The sequence below is a fragment of the Delphinus delphis genome, chromosome 4 (genome assembly GCF_949987515.2).
Source record: "Delphinus delphis chromosome 4, mDelDel1.2, whole genome shotgun sequence".
NCBI classification, from domain to species: domain Eukaryota; kingdom Metazoa; phylum Chordata; class Mammalia; order Artiodactyla; family Delphinidae; genus Delphinus; species Delphinus delphis.
In genome coordinates, this window is record NC_082686.1 from 71,337,776 (window position 1) to 71,360,501 (window position 22,726).

General features: G+C 34.8%; 1 protein-coding gene across 2 annotated transcripts in view; it reads right to left on the bottom strand.

The window, feature by feature from the left end:
• FYTTD1 (forty-two-three domain containing 1) overlaps positions 1 to 22,726 on the bottom strand; it is a 34,239-nt gene that overhangs the window by 5,513 nt on the left and 6,000 nt on the right. Inside the window, exons 3-8 of one of the 2 annotated variants that reach the window (XM_060010831.1) lie at positions 14,879 to 15,027; positions 9,211 to 9,323; positions 7,362 to 7,458; positions 6,876 to 6,937; positions 5,286 to 5,360; positions 67 to 193 (exon numbers count right to left, since the gene is read on the bottom strand). In XM_060010831.1, the coding sequence (XP_059866814.1) occupies positions 67 to 193; positions 5,286 to 5,360; positions 6,876 to 6,937; positions 7,362 to 7,458; positions 9,211 to 9,323; positions 14,879 to 15,027 (623 nt within the window). The remainder of the gene's footprint in view (positions 1 to 66; positions 194 to 5,285; positions 5,361 to 6,875; positions 6,938 to 7,361; positions 7,459 to 9,210; positions 9,324 to 14,878; positions 15,028 to 22,726) is intronic. The other variant, XM_060010832.1, reaches the window with a different exon arrangement.

Sequence of the window (22,726 nt, forward strand, 5' to 3'; positions counted from 1 at the left end):
ATTTGTTTTGTTAATTAAAATGTTTTCAGTGAACAGCCCAGAGAAATACAGGGAAAAAAAATTTACCTGTTTTCCAACACTATTTATGTCAAATTGAAGGGGGACACCTTTAGGAACTTTCTTTACATCAGATTGCTCCCGTTTTGTCAAGAATGAGGGCACAGCAGTACGAGTTAATCGTGGTTTCTGAGTTCTACCAGAAAAAAATTAAAAAGAGACCAGTTTAACAATCAAAAGAAGAAAAATAAATCATTTGGTACATAAGACATCTTGACTTGTACACATGTTCAAATGTATGAAGGCTATTTTACATTCTCAAAAGAAAAAAAAACGCAAAAACCTGGTTCTTTTTATTTTTTAAAGTATAGTTATTTACAATATTGTGTTAGTTTCAGGTATAGAGCATAGTGATTCAGTATTTGCAGATTATATTCCATTATACGTTGTTACAAGATAATGGGTATAATTCCCTGTGCTACATAGTAAATCCTCATTGCTTATCTATTTTATATATAGTAATTTGTACATTAATCCCAAACATCTAATTTTTTCCTTCTCCTTTCTCTCTCCCCTTTTGAGTCTGTTTCTGCATTGTATATACATTCATTTGTATTATTTTTTTATAATAGATTCCACATATAAATGATATCATATAGTATTTGTCTTTCTCTGACTTATTTCTCTAAGCATAACATTCTCTAGGTCCATCCAGGTTGCTGCAAATAACAGCATTTCATTCTTTTTTATGGCTAATATTCCATTGTATACATATATACATACATACATACATGTATGTAGATATATATACATACATACATATATATATATATATATATATATATACACACCACATCTTCTTTATCCATTCATGTCTTGACTACTGTAAATAGTGCTGTTATGAACATTGGGATGCACATATCTTTTTGATTTAGTGTTTTCGTTTTTTCCAGCTATCTACCCAGGAGTGGAACTGCTGGATATGGTAGTTCTATTTTTAGTTTTTTTTTTTTTAATTTAGTTTATTTTTGGCTGCATCGGGTCTTAGTTGCAACATGTGGGATCTTCACTGCGGCACATGGGATCTTTCGTTGCAGTGTGTGGGCTTCTCTCTCTAGTTGTGGTGCATGGGCTCCAGAGTGGGTGAGCTTTCTAGTTGCGGCATGTGGGCTCTCTAGTTGTGGCTCACGTGCTCAGCAGTTGCAGTGTGCTCGGGCTTAGTTGCCCCACAGCATGTGGGATCTTAGTTCCCTGACCAGGGATCGAACCCACGTCCCCTGCATTGGAAGGCAGATTCTTAACCACTGGCCCACCAGGGAAGTCCCTATTTTTAGTTTTTAAGAAACCTCTATACTGTTTTCCACAGTGGATGCACCAATTTACATTCTCACCAACAATATCCCAACCGTTTCCTTTTCTCCACATCCTTCCCGACATTTGTTATTTGTAGACTTTTTGATGACAGCCATTCTGACAGGTGAAGTGATACCTCACTGTAGTTCTGATTTGCATCTAACAATTAGCACTGCTGAGCATCTTTTCATGTGCCTGCTAGCCATCTGTATACCTTCTTTGGAAAAATGTCTACTCAGGTCTTCTGCCCACCTTTTGACTGGATTGTTTGTTTTCTTGGTATTGAGTTGTATGAACTATTTGTATATTTTGAATATTAACCTGTTGTCAGTCACATCATTTGCAAATATTTTCTTGCATTCTGTAGGTTGTCTTTTGATTTTGTTGATGGCTTCCTTTGCTGTGCAAAAGCTTTTAAGTTAAACTAGGTCCCATTTGTTTATTTTTGTTCTTATTTATTTAGGCTTGGAAGACTGATCCAAGAAAATACTGCGATGATTTATGTCAGGGTGTTTTCCCTTTTTTCTCTTCTAGGAGTTTTATTGTTTCATGTCTTAAATTTAGGTCTTTAGACCATTATGTGTGTTTTTTTTTAAACATCTTTATTAGAGTATAATTGCTTTACAATGGTGTGTTAGTTTCTGCGTTATAACAAAGTGAATCAGCTATGCATATACATATATCCCCTTATGTCCTCCATCTTGCGTCTCCCTCCCAGCCTCCCTATCCCACCCCTCTAGGTGGACACAAAGCACAGAGCTGATCTCCCTGTGCTATGTGGCTGCTTCCCACTAGCCATCTATTTTACATTTGGTAGTATATATATATCAATGCCACTCTCTCACTTCATCCCAGCTTACCCTTCCCCCTCCCCATGTTCTCCAGTCCATTCTCTAGGTCTGCATCTTTATTCCTGCCCTGCCCCTAGGTTCTTCAGAACCACTTTTTTTTTTTTAAGATTCCATATATATGTGTTAGCATACGATATTTGTTTTTCTCTTTCTGACTTACTTCACTCTGTATGACAGTCTCTAGGTCCAACCACCTCACTACAAATAACTCAATTTCGTTTCTTTTTATGGCTGAGTAATATTCCATTGTATGTATGTGCCACATCTTCTTTATCCATTCACCTGTCGATGGACATTTAGGTGGCTTCCATGTCCTGGCTATTGTAAATAGAGCTGCAATGAACATTGTGGCACATGACTCTTTTGGAATTATGGTTTTCTCAGGGTATATGCCCAGTAGTGGGATTGCTGGGTCATATGGTAGTTCTATTTTTAGTTTTTTAAGGAACCTCCATACTGTTCTCCATAGTGGCTGTAACAATTTACATTCCCACCAATAGTGCAAGAGGGTTTCCTTTTCTCCACACCCTCTCCAGCATTTATTGTTTGTAGATTTTTTGATGATGGCCATTCTGACTGGTGTGAGGTGATACCTCATTGTAGTTTTGATTTGCATCTCTCTAATGATTAGTGATCTTGAGCATCCTTTCATGTGTTTGTTGGCAACCTGTATATCTTCTTTGGAGAAATGTCTATTTAGGTCTTCTAGCCATTTTTGGATTGGGCTGTTTTTTTCATATTGAGCTGCATGAGCTGCTTGTATATTTTGGACATTAATCCTTTGTCAGTTGCTTTGTTTGCAAATACTTTCTCCCATTCTGAGGGTTGTCCTTCGGTCTTGTTTATGGTTTCATTTGCTGTGCAAAAGCTTTTAAGTTTAAGTAGGTCCCATCTGTTTACTTTTGTTCTTATTTCTTTTGGCTTGGGAGACTGATCCAAGAAAATACTGCTATGATTTATGTCAGGGTGTTTCCCCTTTTTTCTCTTCTAGGATTTTTATTGTTTCCTGTCTTACATTTAGGTCTTTAGACCATTATGAGTTTATTTTTGTATATGGTGTGAGGGAATGTTCTAATTTCATTGTTTTACATGTGGCTGTCCAGTTTTCCCAGCACCACTTGTTGAAAAGACTGTCTTTTCTCCATTGCACATTCTTACCTCCTTTCTCATAGATTAATGGACCATAGGTACATGGCTTTTATTTCTCTCTATTCTGATCCATTGATCTATGTGTCCTTTTTTGTGCCAATATCATGCTGTTTTGACTATTGTAGTATAGTCTGAAGTCTGGTAGGGTCATACCTCCAACTTTGTTCTTTTTTCCTCAGCAGGTGCTTTGGTAATTTGGGGTCTTTCGGGGTTCCATATAAATTTTAAGATTGTTTGTTTTAGTTCTGTGAAAAATGTCCTGGGTATTTTGATAGGGATTGCATTAAACCTGTAGATTGCTTTTGGTAATATGGTCATTTTAATAATATTAATTCTTCCAATCCAAGAGCATGGGATTATCTTTCCATTTCTTTGAATAATCTTCAATTTCCTTCATCAACATTTTATAGTTTTCAGCATATAGGTCCTTCACCTCCTTGGTTAAGTTTAGTCCTAGGTATTTTTAAAATGTAATTTTAAATGGGATTTTTTTTTTTCTTTAACTTTCTCTTTCTGCTTTTCATTATAGTGTATAGAAACACAACAGATTTCTGAATATTGATCTTGTATCCCGCAACCTTGCTGAATTCAAAAAAATACTTGGTTCTTGACTGACTAATCTAGAGACTAAAATTTATAAATCGCTCACAGAATACCTCTGTAAGTAGAACTACAAACTTTTCAACAATTTGGAAGGATTGGCGATTTCCAAGTCTTGATCTTCTACTAAAATAAAGCAACCTCTAAAATCGTAGAGAATCATCCTAGGTTTTCACTTCAATCATTAAAATGGCTAGATAGTTAAAAACAAAACTCCATAAACCTAGAAAGTTGAAAAAAAATTTTATTATTTTATTTTATTTTTACAATATGTTCATCACATCTCACAGAACTGATTTCATAACCTACTAATGGGTCACACACATAATGTGAAAAATATCAACACAGAGATATTTTCCTCTGCTGTGTTAGAAGCCTGAGTACGTCTGCAAGAATTTCCAAGAAACTAGCCAATCTGCTAGACTACTGGCTGATACAGGACTTTAAATTTTAAGTATAGAGCTTAGATTTTCATTCCTGATACTTTTTGATGTGAAAAATTTAAGAGTGCCAGTTATGGTCTGGTCTATGGCTAGGTCAACTATCAGGCTGAATTTGATGATATGGTTTTAGAACTTTCTTGAAATGCATCCTTGACCTCCGGCCCTGTGCTTTAAGTCTCACATCTTGCCTGTCAAATCGGGGTTCAGTTCACCCCCCATCCCTAGGCAACATCACTTCCGGCTTCAACCTAGAAAGTTTATAATGCAATACATATAATGGAATGGTTAACTAAATTAAGGTCATCTAGATAAAAGAATACATTATGAAGCCTTTAAAAAGAAGGTAGATCTGTATGTAATGAAAAGTAAAGAAGTCCAAAGCATACTGGGGGGAGGGGGAGAAGGGAGCAAGTATGCATGGTATTATCTCATTTATGATTATACACAAGAAATAGATGTACATAGTATGTTATATGGGCACCAATTTTTAAATAAAAATATGAAATTGTTAAAAGTGGTTACTTTGGGGCTGTAGAACCAGGAATCAGGGAGCTTTTACTTTTAACTTTTTTTGTTATTTTTGATTTTTTTGTTTGTTGTTTTTGGGGGCCATGCTGTGCAGCTTGAGGGATCTTAGTTCTCCACCTGACCAAGGATTGAACCTGGGCCTCAGCAGTGAAAGCGCCTGCCGAGCCCTAACCTCTGGACCACTAGGGAATCCCCTACCTTTAATTTTATATTACACTATTTCCACTTTATACCACAAGTATTACTTTTACCCTTGTCTCAGTTTATCCTAACATAACCATCATACTCTGAAGAAAAGTCAAATATTTCTCTATTATCTTATAGAGAGAAGTTATAATTTTTGCAAAATCTAAAAAAGACTTACACTGGGCACTGCACTGCTCCTGGATTATCAATGGATACAGTCAAAATTCCTCCATTTGTGGTGGAAGTCCGCCACCTAGTTTCAAAAAACCAAAAGTTTCATTAAAATGACAGTTTATGTATCCTATAGTGTATTCCACATTAAAACATACATTTTAAAGTAGCCATTACTTTTTCTTAGTTTTTTAGGATATACAGACACCTGGGCCCCACCATGATATAATTAATCAGCATCCTGGGTGTAAGAACTAGACACCTGAATTTATTAAATATTTTTCAGTGTAACAAATATATGCACATAAAAAAATCAAATAATACAGAAAGGCTTCTAATAAGAAACAACAGTCCTTTACCCCACTATTCTCCCTTTCTGCTCCCCAGAGGCAGCACTTTTAACCTTTCCTGTTTTTCCTGCTTGCTAGTTACTTCCAGTTCACTAAACAAAATGCATATGTAATACTATCTTGCTATGGTAAGGATTCAGCTCATTACACTATCCTCTAGTTTCTCTTCCTACCTCTAAACGTTCTGATGGCTATATCACTATTTTACTTCCATTATAACTTTAAATATACTAAAATCTCTTTTTTTAGTAGTGTCTCTTGACATTATCCCCTACCCAATTTGTATAAACGGATAGTAGCATCTCTAATTCCTTCCCTCCACCTCTTCACCCATTTTGTACCTCTCACTTTTTATCAGCTTTACTTTTATATTTATATTGGTCAAAATCTGACATTTATATCACACTGTTACCAAATTAAGTATTTTGTGCTTTTTTCTACAGATTGATTCTTAAAGTTCAAAACAAATAAGCTGCATTTACATTATTACAATTATGTAAATACTGTTTATTGCAGAAGCAAATATGTCATGATCATTATTTCCTTTCTTTTGGTTTCCAATGCCTGACTCCTGTGCAAAAGAATATTGCCAGCGTCAAGTTCAAATAGTTGCCTTTCTGACACGCCAATTGCTCAAAATCATGCCCATTATAGATGGCATCATATCTGGACAATGATCATGTTTTATATGCTCTGTTTTCACAGAAGTAGCCATAATTTTAAATGATTTAATTTTAAAACCTGATCATATTGATGGAGTGTTACAACTCACACTTGGGGAGTGCAATTCTAACAGACAAAAATACATTCTTGAAAAAAACCTTCACGGGGTAAGGAGGAAAAAACAATATGTGAAAAGAAAACATCCTATTGTTTTTAAAAATCTATAAATTTTCTAAAAGCGCTACTGGATTTTATTCTATTTATTCCCTGAATTGGTTCATTTGTATGAAAGTAGTTATAAAAAAATAAAGAGCTGTTTCATTAAAAAGGAATAAACAGGCAAGAAAAAAATTAAAATACAGAGTAATGTATTTGGTGCTAAAACTTACAACACTGACATGTGAAAATGAAAAAGGTTTTTGGGGAAAAAACAAAAACAACATAGGATTTATTTATTTCAGGCTCAATGGTTAATTCACTTTGGGTCTCATTTAATTTCTTTTCGACTGGGGTACAAAGTAATTTGGGTCACTACTATTCTGGGAGTTTTGAAATGACATCTTGAAAAACAAATTGAAACTTACTGACGAGTTCTCTTTGCTACTACATCGTCTAGCAGTTGTTCTGAGTTCAACTGGGCCTGAACCTGAAGGGAAAAAAAAAGCAGTAGATCCCATAGAAAGCAGAGGATCCCATAGAAAGCAGAGGATTTGAATCCAAAGAGCTACCCTGCTCTGTAACTTTATAACCCAGTGTGGTGTGTGAATGCAGGAGAGGGGCATGTGCCTATTCTAACAACACCTCTTTGTTCAGGTTCCTGTATCAGAACAAGTAGTAAAAAGTTTATTCCTAAATAACATGTTAAATTCTTATAAGACACTGCCACTGAGGACAACAAAAGAGAAAATAGAAAAAAAAAAAAGGAATTAATCTAATGTCATGTTCTCCATATTCTAAACCCAAACCCTACCTCAATCATGGGCCATGTCTATGATTGAGGATTACTAAAGGTGGATGTTCAGGATCCTTTGTTTGGGTAAAAAGAAAACACTACCAAGGGTTTTTTATACCTTCAGGCCTCTCCTGAAAAGAAAAGTTGCCTGACGAGTGTCTTTCTGATGACTTAATTTATTTCCACTCCTGGTAAAATTGGCTGGAATGTTATTTCTGCAACAAAAACACGTACACCATGAATAGTGTGGGCCACTTAACAACTTTCAAACATCTTGAAAAGATAAACAAAAATATTTAAATTCATAGGATGAAAATCTGAGGTACACTAAACACAAAGACTCTGAATTATACCCTTGTTTACATGAAGCTATTGAGATCTGATTTACAAATACCTCCCTCTGTAGCAGACTACATAACAATGTGGTTAATTCTGACCTAATTTTTCTTACAAATATTCAACTGTCTAATATTCTGACATATAAGGTCTCTTCTGAAGACACTGAAATAACATTTTTAATGCTACTTTCTAAATTTGGTAAAAGACATAAATGTACAGATTTATGAACAGGATTAGTACAAAGAAAAGCACACCTAGGCACATCATGGTCAAACCGCTGAAAACAAAAAATGAAGAGAAAATCTTGAAATATAACATCTTTTCCAATTTTCTCTCCTTCACTCAGAAACCTTCATATATTAATATAAATCACACAGAAACTTACACTATTCCACTGTTTGCTCTCTCCTGCTTAGAACATTGTAATCTTAATTATATGTTTGACTTGACTTTCACCAATTCCTTTCTAGTTTCTATAGAAAGTTGGTAAAACATGAGAAAACAAATTTTCATTTCTGTCTACTTATTTATTTTTATAAATAAATGTTTAACAGGTCACCTAATCTTACCTCCAAACTTATAGAAGCTCAAATGCAAAATTTCCCTGCCAGCCCAATTAACATGGGCTCATTAATGGTTCATGTAATTGACAAGCTCTTATTTGAGAAGTTTCCCTTTTCCAAAAAAGTACTCCGAAATGATTCCCAAAAGAAAAAGAGATGACAGTTGAATAAAGCTGCAATTGTAGCCATTCCACTTATACAAAAACTTCATTTCAGGGTTTTTTGCTTTGAATTATCTTCTATAAAAGATGAATAAAAGGCATTTGAAACTGAAATAATAAGAAAACTTTGCAGCCTGTCAACTACTTTATCCTTACAGAGAACAGAATACCATAATGATAGGCCACAATTTTTAAGTTTTGTTATACTTTTTTTTTTTTAATTTATTTATTTGGTTGTGCCAGGTCTTAGTTGGGCAGGTGGGCTCCTTAGTTGCAGCAGGCGGGCTCCTTAGTTGTGGCATGCAAACTCTGAGTTGCGGCATGCATATGGGATCTAGTTCCCTGACCAGGGATCAAACCCGGGTCCCATGCATTGACAGCGTGGAGTCTTAACCACTAAGCCACCAGGGAAGCCCTGTTATATCTTTTTTAAATTAATAGAAAAATAATTTCAGCTTACGAAGCATTCATGCAAAATTCTTTCAGGTTTGCTTTTCCCACAAATAACATACACTGCTTTATTAAGAGCCACTGAGACTATATAACAAATTCAGCTTTCAGAATTCTCAATTTTGAATAATTCTGGAAGAGGTGTTTTTACCAAAACGATCACCTTTTGCAATTTTACTCTATATGTCAAGAAAGAGAAAGACACAGAGTTATGCTTTTTTAAAACGTTTATAATCAGTTAAATTCATCAATAACACTGGTTCCAAGAGATAATGAAGCTATTACTGAATACTTCCATATTGGATTTTCAAACAGACATCCCAAATATCTGTCGTGAAAATGACTAGATACCTACAAACATCACTGCAAATTCATTTCTTTGAACTCTCAGGGCAAGAAGTCCATCTTTATTTATGATGTATAACATAACACTGTCTTATATTTGAGTACTTACTTTCTATTTAACTGGTTAGGTCTCTTGAGAGCTGCAACTGGTTTTCTCTGTACTTCATTTTGTCTCAGAAGGTTTGCCTTCCTTTTTAACGCTGGAAAATATCGCTCTATATTCTTTCAGAAAGCAAGAAACTATGTTAATTAGATTGCTTTTTGCTCTATACCCTACTATAATAAACATTTCTGAGGCAGAATGGACAGGGACTGACCACTGCTTAGATGTACAGGTTGTGCTAAAACAACTTGAATATTTCCTGTCTAAGTGACGAAAAAGATAACTACATTACACTTAAAATACTTGCAACAAAAGAAGAATTCAAGCAGAAGAATGAATTTTTTTCTATTTTGGTTATGTTCAGTTTGAGGTATTCTGAGGGATGCACAGGTGATGAGGAAACATGGCTCTGGAGCTCAAGAGAAGAACCCTCTAGAGAGCCAGAAATGTAAATTAGGGAATCTTTTATATAAATATGATTTTGATATCAAGTGAAGAGATAAGAGAGCCAAGATCCAAAACAAATGTGTGAGAAGGAAAAAGGGAGGTTGTGATAGCAAAGAAGTCTGAGTAGAAAAACAAGAATTAAGAAAACTCAATGTCATAGAAAATAAGCACAGGAAATGTCCACTTTTTCTCCCTCTACATATATAAATTCAGTCCATCATTAAAGCCTAATTCAGGTTTCCATATTTCCCATGAAGCCTTTTCTAAAGTCTCTGACAATATGGACTATATCTTTTATTTAATCTAGATTCTCTTATATTTTGAGAATCTGACAAGGGATTAATCTCCAAAATATACAAACAGCTCATGTAGCTCAATATCAAAAAAATAACCCCAATCAATAACTGGGGGGAAGATCTAAATAGACATTCTCCAAAGAAGACATACAGATGGCCAAAAAGCACATGAAAAGATGCTCAACATCGCAAATTATTAGAGAAATGCAAATCAAAACTACAATGAGGTATCACCTCACACCAGTCAGAATGGCCATCATCAAAAAATCTACAAACAATAAATGCTGGAGCAGGTGTGGAGAAAAGGGAACCCTCCTGCACTGTTCGTGGGAATGTAAATTGATACAGCCACTATGGAGAACAGTATGGAGATTCCTTAAAAAACAAAAAATAAAACTACCATACGACCCAGCAATCCCACTACTGGGTATATAACCTGAGAAAACCATAATTCAAAAAGAGTCATGTACCACAATGTTCACTGCAGCTCTATTTACAATAGCCAGGACATGGAAGCAACATAAATGTCCACTGACAGAGGAATGGATAAAGAAGATGTGGTATATATATACAATAGAATATTACTCAGCCATAAAAAGGAACAAAATAGTGCCATTTGCAGAGACATGGGTAGACCCAGAGACTGTCATACAGAGTGAAGTGAATCAGAAAAAGAAAAACAAACATCGTATAATATCCCTTATATGTGGAATCTAGAAGAATGGTACAGATGAACTTATCAGCAAAGCAGAAATAGAGTCCAGATGTAGAGAACAAGCTTATGGTTACCAAGGAGGGGAAGGGGGGAATGGGACAAATTGGGAGATTGGGATTGACATATATACACCACTAAGTATAAAATAGATAACTAATGAGAACCTACTGTTTAGCACAGGGGACCTCTACTCAATGATCTGTGGTGACCTAAATGGGAAGGAAATCTAAAAAACAGTGGAGATATGTATACCTGTAACTGATTCACTTTACTGTACAGCAGAAACTAACACAACGTTGTAATGCAACTATACTCCAATAAAAGTTAAAAAAAAAAGAATATGAGAAGTATCACATAAATATTGATTGACTAAAAACCACAAAAATTACGATAGTCTTCATTTTCATGAATGTTTGGAAAAGAAGTAAATGGAGAAATAAAGAATATTAAGAGTACAGAAGAAATGCTATGAAATCAGACTAACGATGGCCCATTCCGAGCTTTGTATTTTGTCTTTAATAAAAATACCAAGGCTCATTTTATAGGTAAATGTAAAAGTTCCTTCTATGATACTACTGTCACATGTTGTTTTCCTTCAAAATACCTGCCATATTATAATCATATAGTTATTTGTGTGATAAATTATTTAATATTTATTTGAGTTCTCCATGAAGACAGGGATTTTCTATTGGGTTACTGCAGAATCCCTTGCGTCTAGGACATACTGAGTATTCAGTCAACATGAAGTAAATGATGAATACATGGACAAGAACTTTAACAATCCATTAATATATGGGGAATTTGTGTTCCATGAATCTAAGGTTTGTACATGTGTATAAAAGTGTTTATAAAAAATATCTAAGGATAAGTTTTTCTTACAGAATTTTGAGATAAAAATTATTCCTTGAAGGAAAGAAATTAAGGTAGTTTATTTTTAATGCTATTTTATTAAAGTAATATTTACATACAATAAAATTTTAAGTGTACAGTTTGATGAAGTTGGGTAATTACATGTAATCATGGAACCACATCATAATCAAGATATAAAACAGTACCCTTACCCTTAAAAGTTTCCCTGTGTCCCTTTGCAGTCAATTTCCTTCCCCCACCTGACTCTAACCCCAGGCAATGACTGATCTGTCACTATAGTTTAGCCTTTTCTACAATTTCAAATAAACAGAATCATAGTACATAGTGTTTTGTGTTTGTGTTCTTTTGCTTAGCATGATGTTTTGAGATGTACCCACACTGTCTTGCGCATTAACATTTATTCCTTTTTTATTGCTGAATAGAATTCCATAGTATGAAGATAAGGTATTTATAAACTGTCAAAATCAGACAAAAGATCAAAACTACCCATTAGCAGAAGATAACTGCTATATATGCAGCAACAACAAAAATTTTTTAAGTTCACAGAAGTACTAAATGGTTTAGTATTATTAGTCAAGTTAAAAGTTCTACAAAACATAACATACCCTCAGTTTTAGGAAACTGTGAACCTAAAACAGAAAAGTTACAGTATTGACATTGACAAGGTTATATATTCCAGTAGAAGAATCCCTTACAAACTTTTACTTGGCAGATATTTTAAGCTGACTTTCTCTAAACAAAAGAAAATTCATTCTTAGAGACAACCATTCCCCTCCAGGCATAGCCATTTGCTCTCTCAGTAATTACTAGTAATGTAAATGAGTATGCTATCTTTCCCACTTAGTAATTCACTTCATAGGTAAGAAAATGTACATTTTTATTGAAATAAAATCTCACTAATTCATATAAACTGTGGAAAGGAAGAGAAAAAGTAACAAAAAGTCTAATTGTGGTCAGGACTTTTTTTATGGTATAAAATTTCTAAGTATATGCAGCAATTCAAGGACAATTAACTTACTTAGGTAATTTGTTTAATGACTAGAAGAGGATGGTTTAAGTTACTTATATGTAAAAAAAAATTTTCTAAACTGCTAGAAAATGATCTGCTTCACAAGTACCACAGTCGATTCTGTTGAGACATTAATCTGTATTCAGGTTGAGAGAAAGGTTCTTAAGAAACAGCAAATTTCAAACCATACCTTTTCCAAAATCATTCAAACTTTAAATAAAAGGATCTCACAATTCAGCACATTCTCTTTCAATTTTCACTATTTTTAAACAACTCAAAAGACTACCACATGTGGTAACTTAAAATTTTTACTGGAGCAAGTTCTGTAATAAAGTTTTAGAGAATAGCTGCTGGTGATAGCAGAATTGAAAAGTTAAGGGGTGAAGACAGTTGTGGTTAACCAGAATACAGATACTTAAGACAATTTAAGAAATGAATGTCCTGAATTTTTGTATTAAAATATGTATTACTTTCATAATCAGAGAAACAAAAGGGGTTAAAAAACAGCAGGGTGGAACATTAAATTCCTTGGTGGCTCAGACTTACTAAACATAAGAAGTTAAAGAAAAACCATTTGTGAAACTATTTTAAGTAATGCTTTATACAGCCAATTCAAAAATTACTCATTGAGATGTAATTAAAAATTCAGTTAAGATTTGAAAAGTAGTTAATTTATGGTGGGTAAATAATTGTAACTCTAATTAAAAGTATCAACTAGGGGAGATAGGTATCCACCCAAGAGAAATGAAAACCTGTGTCCATACAGACTTACAGGCAATGTTCACAGCAACATATTCACAATACCCAAAAAAGTGGAAAAAACCAAAATGTTGTCCATCAACTGGTGAATGGGTAAACAAAATATTCATACAATGAAATATTATTCACTAATAAAAAGAGATGAAGTACTGAGACATGCTACAACATGATGAACCTCAAAAGTATTATGGCTAAATGCCAGCCTACATACTATTGTATGATTCCATTTACAGGCATACCTCGGAGTTACTGGGGATTTGGTTCCAGACCACTGCAATAAAGCAAATATCACAATAAAGTGAGTCACATGAATTTTTGGTTTCCCACTATATATAAAAATTTATACTTATGCTATACTGTAGTCTATTAAATGTGCCACAGCATTATGCCTAAAAAAACAACGTACATACCTTAATCTAAAAATGCTTTATTGCTAAAAATGCTACGCATCATCTCAGACTTCAGCGAGTTGTGATCTTTTTGCAATAGTACCATCAAAGATCACTGATCACCATAACAAATATAATGATGAAAGAGTTTGAAATATTGCGAGAATTACCAAAATGTGACACAGAGACACAAAGTGAGCAAATGCTGTTGGAACAACGGCACCAACAGACTTGCTCAGTGCAGGGTTGCCAAAAATCTTCAATTTGTAAAAAGACGCAGTATCTGTGAAGCACAATAAAGTGAAGTACAATAAAACAAGGTATGCCTGTATATGAAATATGCCAGAAAGGCAAATTTATAAAATATCTACAGCAAGTAGATTAGTGGTTGCCTGGGGCATATCACAGGGTATGACTGTGAATGGACTTGAGATTTCTTTTTAGAGTGATAGAAATGTTCTAAAATTAATTATTGTGATGATTGTTCAACTCTATAAATTTTCTAAAATTCACTGAATTGTACACTTAAAACAAATGAATTTTATAGTATAAAATTATACGTCAATAACCTGTTAAAAACTGCAGACACACACTATCCCGTTAAAAACTTCACACACACACACACAGGGAAAGGCAAGAACCTCTAAAAAAACTTATATTTGAGAATGTGGAAATTTAGGTATTCTTCATGAATGACAATAATTATTATTTAATTATTGAATTTTTTATATAAGCCCCAAAGTACTATATTAAAAAAACCCAAAATATTCAAATAAAATGCTCTCTCAAGCTCATTCACAGAAATATTAGTACGAATAAAGGAAAAGGGTTTCTTTCTCTTTTTTTAATTGAAGTATGGTTGATTTACATATTGTGTTCGTTTCAGGTGTAGAGCAAAGTGATTCAGTCATAAATATATATATATTTCAGATTATTTTCCATTATAGGTTATTATAAGATGCTGAATATAGTTCCCTGTGATAATACAGTAAATCCTTGTTGCTTATCTATTTTACGTATAGTAATTTGTATCTGTCAATCCCATACTCCTAATTTATCCCTCCCCCCTCCCCATCCCCTTTGGTAACTGTAAGTTTGTTTTCTATGTCTGTTGAGTCTGTTTCTGTTTTGAATACAGACTCATTTGTAAGGAAAAGAGTTTCTGACTCAGGATTAGCCATCATCCTACCTTGTCACTTAGAGGTGGTCGATTCATAGGACTAATTCCTTTTCGAATTCCAGTTGCTTTCCTAGCTGCAAGGCCAGTGATAACTCCATAAGGACGTCTCTTTCCAGGCATCACTCTTCCTCTACGGCTCAGACTATTCTTACCAAAACCTGGAGGAGAGGAGGAAAAAAAAAAAATCAATCTAAGACTGCAACTGAGTGACACACAGGTCACAGGATATTCTATTTCTTAAGTAGGGTGGAGGATATGAGAGTTTTTTTCATTTATTATTATTCATATAATATTTCTTATATTATTATTATATTACTATTTATATAACTTCTTTAAAATTACATAAAATATTTCACTTTTAAAGAGGCAATAAGCTATTGGAAAGGGTTCTGCTGCTGTAATGGACTGCAAAGGACTAGAGGATTCTCACATTTCCCCCCAGCTATCCTCTCTTTGGCATTACTTTCTCAACAAACAGAACAGTCTCAACTTTCCCTGTGCAGCATGGTAGCCACTAACCACATGTGGTTATTGAGTACTTGAAATATGACTAGTCTGAATTGAGATGTAACAAAAGAATGTATAATATTTCATTAATAATTTTATATTAATCATATGTTAGAATGATATTTTAGATGTACTGGGTTAAATAAAATATATTATTAATATGTGGCTCATATTTTATTTGTTGGATGGCACTGATCCAGAGTGGAATCACTATCTCATCTCCTATTTTCTTACGATGTTGCAATCTGGCTTCTTTGTTTTCAGTCTTATTATATTCAAAATGCTTTTGCTAAAGTCTGCAGTAAACTCCAATGGATATATATTTTAATCTCTGCGGCATATGATATTACTGACTTTGCTTTTCCATTATGTATCTTACCTATTTAAATACTTATTTTCTAATTATGAAAAAGTAAACGTGCTCAGTACAGAAATCTTAAAAACATATAAAGTACAAATAAGAATATAAAAGCCACCACCATTAGCCCACCACTTAGAGACAACAACTACTAACATTTTATATTTTTCTAGTCTTTTACTTGTATACATACATCTCAAATTAACACTTTTAGTTTCAACTGTCTTTAAGCAACTCAAAAGACTATCACATGAGGTAATTCACAATTCTGTAGTACCATGTGCCCAGAAAATGGACTGAGTCAATCTTCCAGCAACCACATTTCACTACTCCATATACTACTTTGTAGTCTACATTAACACTGTATTGTGAATATTAATCCTATGTCTTTAATATTCATACTAATCATTTTAGTTACTTCTAATGTTACACTATTATAAATAACATTGCAATAACACTACAGATAACATTTTTATACACATCCATGATATTTCCTCAATATATAAATTTCCAAAGATCAAAATGCTGTATCAAAGAGTAAAGCAAATTCTAAAGGATTTTGATTCATATTGTAAAAAATTCCCTCCAGAATAACTATATTTATTTATATTCCCAGGAACATAAGGGTGCCACTTTTTCCGTATCATTGACAACTTTAAATATTATTCTTTTTAATCTTTATCATTTAGCGTTTGAGATTAAAAAAAACAACTTGTATTTGGTAGTTTACTAGTAATAATGAACACTTTCCATGGGTTTTCTGACTATCTGTATTCTTCCACTCACAAACTATCATGTTCATAAACCAGTTTTCTAGGGTCAAGTTCTAATTTCCTTTGATGCTTTGATAGAAGAATTACTTTAAATTTATAATTAATTTATCAAGAATCGACATTTTACAATATTCAGGAACACGTTACATCTTTCCACTTATTCAAGTCTTCTTCTGTCACTAAATTGGCTCAGTAAAGTTTCAAGCTTTTCCTCCCATAGGTCCTGCACATTTCTTGTTAAGCTTATTACTAGGTATTTTATACCTTTGTTGTCAATCACAAAAAAAGATCCCTTATCTATTAATAATCTTCATATTGTCATTCCTGGGATTACAGAAAGCTACTGAGGTTTTAATTAATAGCTTTTAATCAGCCTTTCCACTGAATTCACTTATTAGTTCTAATAGTCTTTCAAATTATTTTCTTGGGATTTCTGAGTGACAATCATATTACCCACAAATGATACTACCTTCTTCCTTCCAATAATTATACCTCAAATTCTTTTACTTCTTAATGCAATGGCCAGAAATTCCAGAGAACTATGCTAAGTAACAATTGTGATATTGGGCATGCTTATCTTAATTCTAATTTGGGGGGGAATGTCTTTAGAATGGAATCCTGTATAATACTATACACCTGCAATGTGGTAACAGGTCTACCAACCTGTTTCATAGTCAAACTAAACAAAGTTAAAATAGTTTACTGTAGGATTTCTCAGGACTGTGTGTGATGAATCTCTTAAGCCATAATCATGTATATGTCACTGTCGAATTTATCTAATTCCATAATGCTTTTTTATGGTGTACCTACTTTGAGACCAGAATTCAACTAGACAGTTAGAAAAACCTGTTATGTTATGATGGTTGAACCATTTACCAATTTATTGCCTTTCAGCTCTCAATTCACTCTTTACTGTCCCACTTCTGTTACTGGAACATCTCTTACCAGCTGGCACGATGTTAAGCTTTGTCAGCAGAGGGCACTGGAGGGACTCTAGAAGAAGAAGGAGCTTTTCTTCTAAGTTCCAGTGTGCACCTCAAGGCTTGCTCCTGTGGCATAGGACACCCAGTGGTACTCATTAGCCCTCCCCTGAAAGCTGAGACTATGGTGAGGCAAGAGAGGCGCCTAGGGCATAAAATCTGAGAATGAGTGACACCTTAAATATTAGGCCCTCGGTATCTATCTAGATCTAGTCCTAGGCATCACTCTAATTCTGGCCCTGCTCATCCTCCAGTGAATTAAAGCTGCATTACCCCTATAGATCACTTCCCAGCGAATTCCACCAGCACGGCAACTCAGTGTGGTAAGGAGTTCTTGTAGATTTGTTCCCTTTTTGGGTGCTCTGCCTCAGTACTAAAGGTGCTGATTTTATTACTTTTATAATCAGCAAAAAAGCAATAAAGCAAAAAAGCAATAAAATTAAATATTAGGATCAAATTATTGCTGTTCTATGTGTGATTCCCTTCTAGAATTGCAACCAAACAAAGATTAAGCATGTTGGGGAAACCTGTATATTCAAATTAAATCTACAACTACTTGCTATTTTTATTTGTATTAAATAATGAAGCAGCTACCACTGTGCTGGGCACTGTTCTGAGTACCTTAATTTAAATGAGCACTTGATGAAATTGACGCTAACATCTCAATTTTGCAAGTGAGCAAAGTGAGGCGAAGAACAGTGACTACCCAGAGGGCACAGTTAGAAAATGGCAGAGCCATGATCTAAGTGCAAGTCTGTGGCTCGAAAAATTGAGCATTTTCCAAACTGTTATATATAAAAATTAAAGAATAATAAAAGGTAGAATATAATCTATGGTACATTTCCAAAGAGAAAAACACAGCTATGACAGAAAAAGCAGGCTCTGAGCTAGGTATTACAAAACAGGCAAGATGTGAATAGGGAGAGAGGCATAAAGTGACAAGTACAAAGACATGGGCAACCACAGTGATTTGAGAGACAGTCTAGAGAAAAGGATAAGAAGTGAATGGAAAACTACAATGAGGTATCACCTCACACCAGTCAGAATCGCCATCATCAAAAAATCTACAAACAGTAAATGCTGGAGAGGGTGTGGAGAAAAGGGAACCCTCTTGCACTGTTGGTGGGAATGTAAATTGATACAGCCACTATGGAGAACAGTATGAAGGTTCCTTAAAAAACTAAAAATAGAACTACCATACGATCCAGCAATCCCACTACTGGGCATATACTCTGAGAAAACCATAATTCAAAAAGAGTCATGTACCAAAATGTTCACTGCAGCTCTATTTACAATAGCCAGGACATAGAAGAAACCTAAATGTCCATCGACAGATGAATGGATAAAGAAGATATGGCACATATATACAATGGAATATTACTCAGCCATAAAAAGAAACTGAGTTATTTGTAGTGAGGTGGATGGACCTAGAGTCTGTCATACAGAGTGAAGTAAGTCAGAAAGAAGAAAACAAATACTGTATGCTAACACATATATATGGAATCTAAAAAAAATGGTCATGAAGAACCTAGGGGCAGGATGGGAATAAAGAAGCAGACCTACTAGAGAATGGACTTGAGGTCACGGGGAGGGGGAAGGTTAAGCTGGGACAAAGTGAGAGAGTGGCATGGACATATATACACTACCAAATGTAAAACCGATAGCTAGTGGGAAGCAGCCGCATAGCACAGGAGGATCAGCTTGGTGCTTTGTGATCACCTAGAGGGGTGGGATAGGGAGTGTGTGAGGGAGGGAGATGCAAGAGGGAAGAGAGATGGGGATATATGTATATGCATAGCTGATTCACTTTGTTATAAAGCAGAAACTAACACACCATTGTAAACCAATTATATGCCAATAAAGATGAAAAAAAAAGACTATACTTGAAAGGGAACTGAGGGGGGGCTCGCTGAATTCATGATCAGATTATAACAGTCTAGAAGCAGTATGTTATACTGAATGGAAGAAAGAGAGAGAAGGCAGTGAAACCATTTCAGATGCTATCGCAACACTCAAACACAACATAAGGGACTGGGAAAGGAGCAAAGAAATTTGAACGTATTCCAAAAGAATGAATGAATTAGTAGAACAAAGAGAAAGTTTAAAGAGAGGAGGAGTCCATTATTATACCAAAGTTTGAGGCGTAGACGAAAAAGACTCATGAGAAAATCTCATTAACAAGAATAAAAGGGGAGGGAGAGGGAAGGATTGGGAGTTTGGGATTAGCAGATACAAACTAGTATATATATAGGATGGATAAACAACAAGGTCCTACTGTATGGCACAGGGAACTATATTCAATATCCTGTAATAAACCATAATGGAAAGAATATGAAAAAGAATTTATCCATCTATAACTGAGTCACTTTGCTGTACAGAAGCAATTAACACAGCCTTGTAAACCAACTATACTTCAATAAAATTTAAAAAAAAAAACAAGAATAAAAGGACACAAGTATGGGATAGAATTCTATTCCTGGGTGCCTTCTATTTCTGACTGTTATAGTCATTGTTCCCATACTCATCACCCGTTCTACCATCTTTTTTTTTTTTTTTTGCGGTACACGGGCCTCTCACTGTTGTGGTCTCTCCCATCGCGGAGCACAGGCTCCGGACGCGCAGGCTCAGCGGCCATGGCTCACGGGCCCAGCCACTCCGCGGCATGTGGGATCTTCCTGCACCGGGGCACGAACCCATGTCCCCTGCATCGGCAGGCAGACTCTCAACCACTGCGCCACCAGGGAAGCCCTGTTCTACCATCTTTTCTTTCTTTCCTTCCAGTGGCTTCTTATCCTCTACCTTCTAACAAGCCTAGATCATCCCTTCCTCCTTCCTCCTTTTCTATCTTTGAACAAACTTCACTAGCTCTATCTCAGTTTTAGCAATGGTTGTATTTTTCACGCTGTCACTGTCATGTTTCACGCAATAGTCTTTTCTTGGTTTTCATCCAATCAGCCCCTTTAGAAAGTTCTCGTCTTTCTAGAGTACCTTCATTCTCATTACTTCAACTACTACCTCTATGAAGGTCCTTTCACATTTTCAGCTCCACCAGAGCAGCAGTTTAACACTACTAGCCATGTATGAGAAGGACATATGGAGCTTAAAAGAAAAAAAAACCAAACAAACCCAGGCCCTACTTCTGCAGATTCTGGTTCAGTAGCAATGGAGTGCAGCCAGAGCATCAGTCTAATTTATAAAGCTCCACAGATGCAACCAATGTTGAGAACAACTAAAACTAGACACATGAATTTTCATCTTTCCTTTGAATCGTTAGCCCAATCCCTTCATGAATTTCTTTCACACACACATCAAGCTGCCTAAATAATTTCTGTAGTCTGATCACTTACACGAAGGTTTGAGGGATTTTCTGGGAAATATCATATCACAGAGTGTATGCAATCATATTACTGGCTCCTTTTAAAGAAGCATACAACTATTTCTCTGTCTCCTCTACCTCTAAAAGAAATAGCATCCTCAAACTTTTTGGTCTCAGGACCTCTTTATACTCTTAAAAATTATTGAGGACCCCAAAGAGTTTTTGTTTCTGGTATTTCTGATATATAGGGTTTATGTTTACTGCTATTTACCACACTACAAATGAAAACTAAGACATTTAAAAACTATTTGTTATTTTATTAAAACAACAATAAACTCACAACATGTAGGGCAAATAACATTTTTAATGAAAAATAATTACTGTATTCCTAAACAAACAAAAATATCTAATAGGAAGAGTAGCATTGATTTGCATTTTTGCAAATCTCTTTAGTGTGTGGCTTAATAGGAGATAGCTAGATTCGCATTTCTGCTTCTGCTTCCAATATGTTTTATTTATCACATGTCATGTAGACTTTGGAAAGTCCACTGTACATTTATGAGAGAATAAGACTGAAAACACAATGTCTTAGTATTATAGAAATAGTTTTGACCATGTGAACCCCTTGAGTCTTGGGGATTCCCCAGGATCTCTGGACTTTGAGAACTGCTGTTGTATAGTATTCCATCCCTGAAAGACATTTAGGTTGTTTGTACAAGTATGTATTGAATGACTAAATTATATTTCAGGTACAGAATTAGGAAGACTTTATTCACTTGTCTGTTCAGCCGTCAAAAATAAATTATTGAGGGACTCCTCTGGTGGTCCAGCAGTTAAAGTTCTACACTCCCAATGCAGGGGGCCCGGATTCGACTCCTGGTCAGGGAAACTAGATCTTGCATGCCACAAGTACAAGCCCGCATGCCACGACTAAAGATCCTGCACATGGCAAAGAAGATCCTGCGGGCCGCAACTAAGAACCGGTGCAGCCAAATAAATAAATAATTTTAAAATAAATAAATAAATAAATATTGAGTATTTGCTAAGGGCTCTCTGTGCTACTTATTCCCTTACCTCAAGCTAACATCCTCACTGACATTATAACGTGGAAATCTTAACTTTTACAAACCAATTAGAGCTTAAGAAAATCCCATACCTCTCTGAACATTCAGTGACAGCAGCAGCTGTTCTATTTTAGGCCCTGACACATGTAAGTGGAGAACATACAAGCGCAATTTCAATCTTAGAAAATCCTAAGCTGCCACTGGGTATCCTTTAACTCAAGGCTCAGATTATAACTCCTGTAAAAGGAAAGCTTTTCTGATCCTTCATGAATCAGATCCTATTTCACCTTATCCATTAAATCACCACTAATTTTCTTAGGACAAAATCCCTACCTAAAATCCTGTAGTACAATCAGAATTTCTCTTATGATATGTCTTAACTCTATGTTTTCTACCTTATCTCTGTTACTAGAAATTCCTTGAAATAAAAGAGTGCATCTTTACATACCCTGACAACCTGGTCAGTTCAGAGCATTTATCAGGTATTTAACAAACGATTAGCATAAATAAATATATTTCTGGCTTCTATGAACTCTGAAATTATTTTAAAACAAATCATATATAAAATATGGTATGTTGAGTAACATTTATAAGAAACCTTTAAATATAAATCACTGGAATTAAATATTAATTTTCTATAGCTAAATACCTATTACAAGATTTACTTACTTGGGTTCAGCTATCCCAGGAATTACTAGGGAAGAATAAATTCTTCTGCAGGGTCTAATCTTAGTTACAGGCATATGTTAAGGATATGTTGGTATATTAGCTGTTAAACATAGGATTAATTATGTTCAACCTATTGGAGATTATTTTCTATGGTTTTTAACATATAGGATAAAAATCAACTTAGGAATTA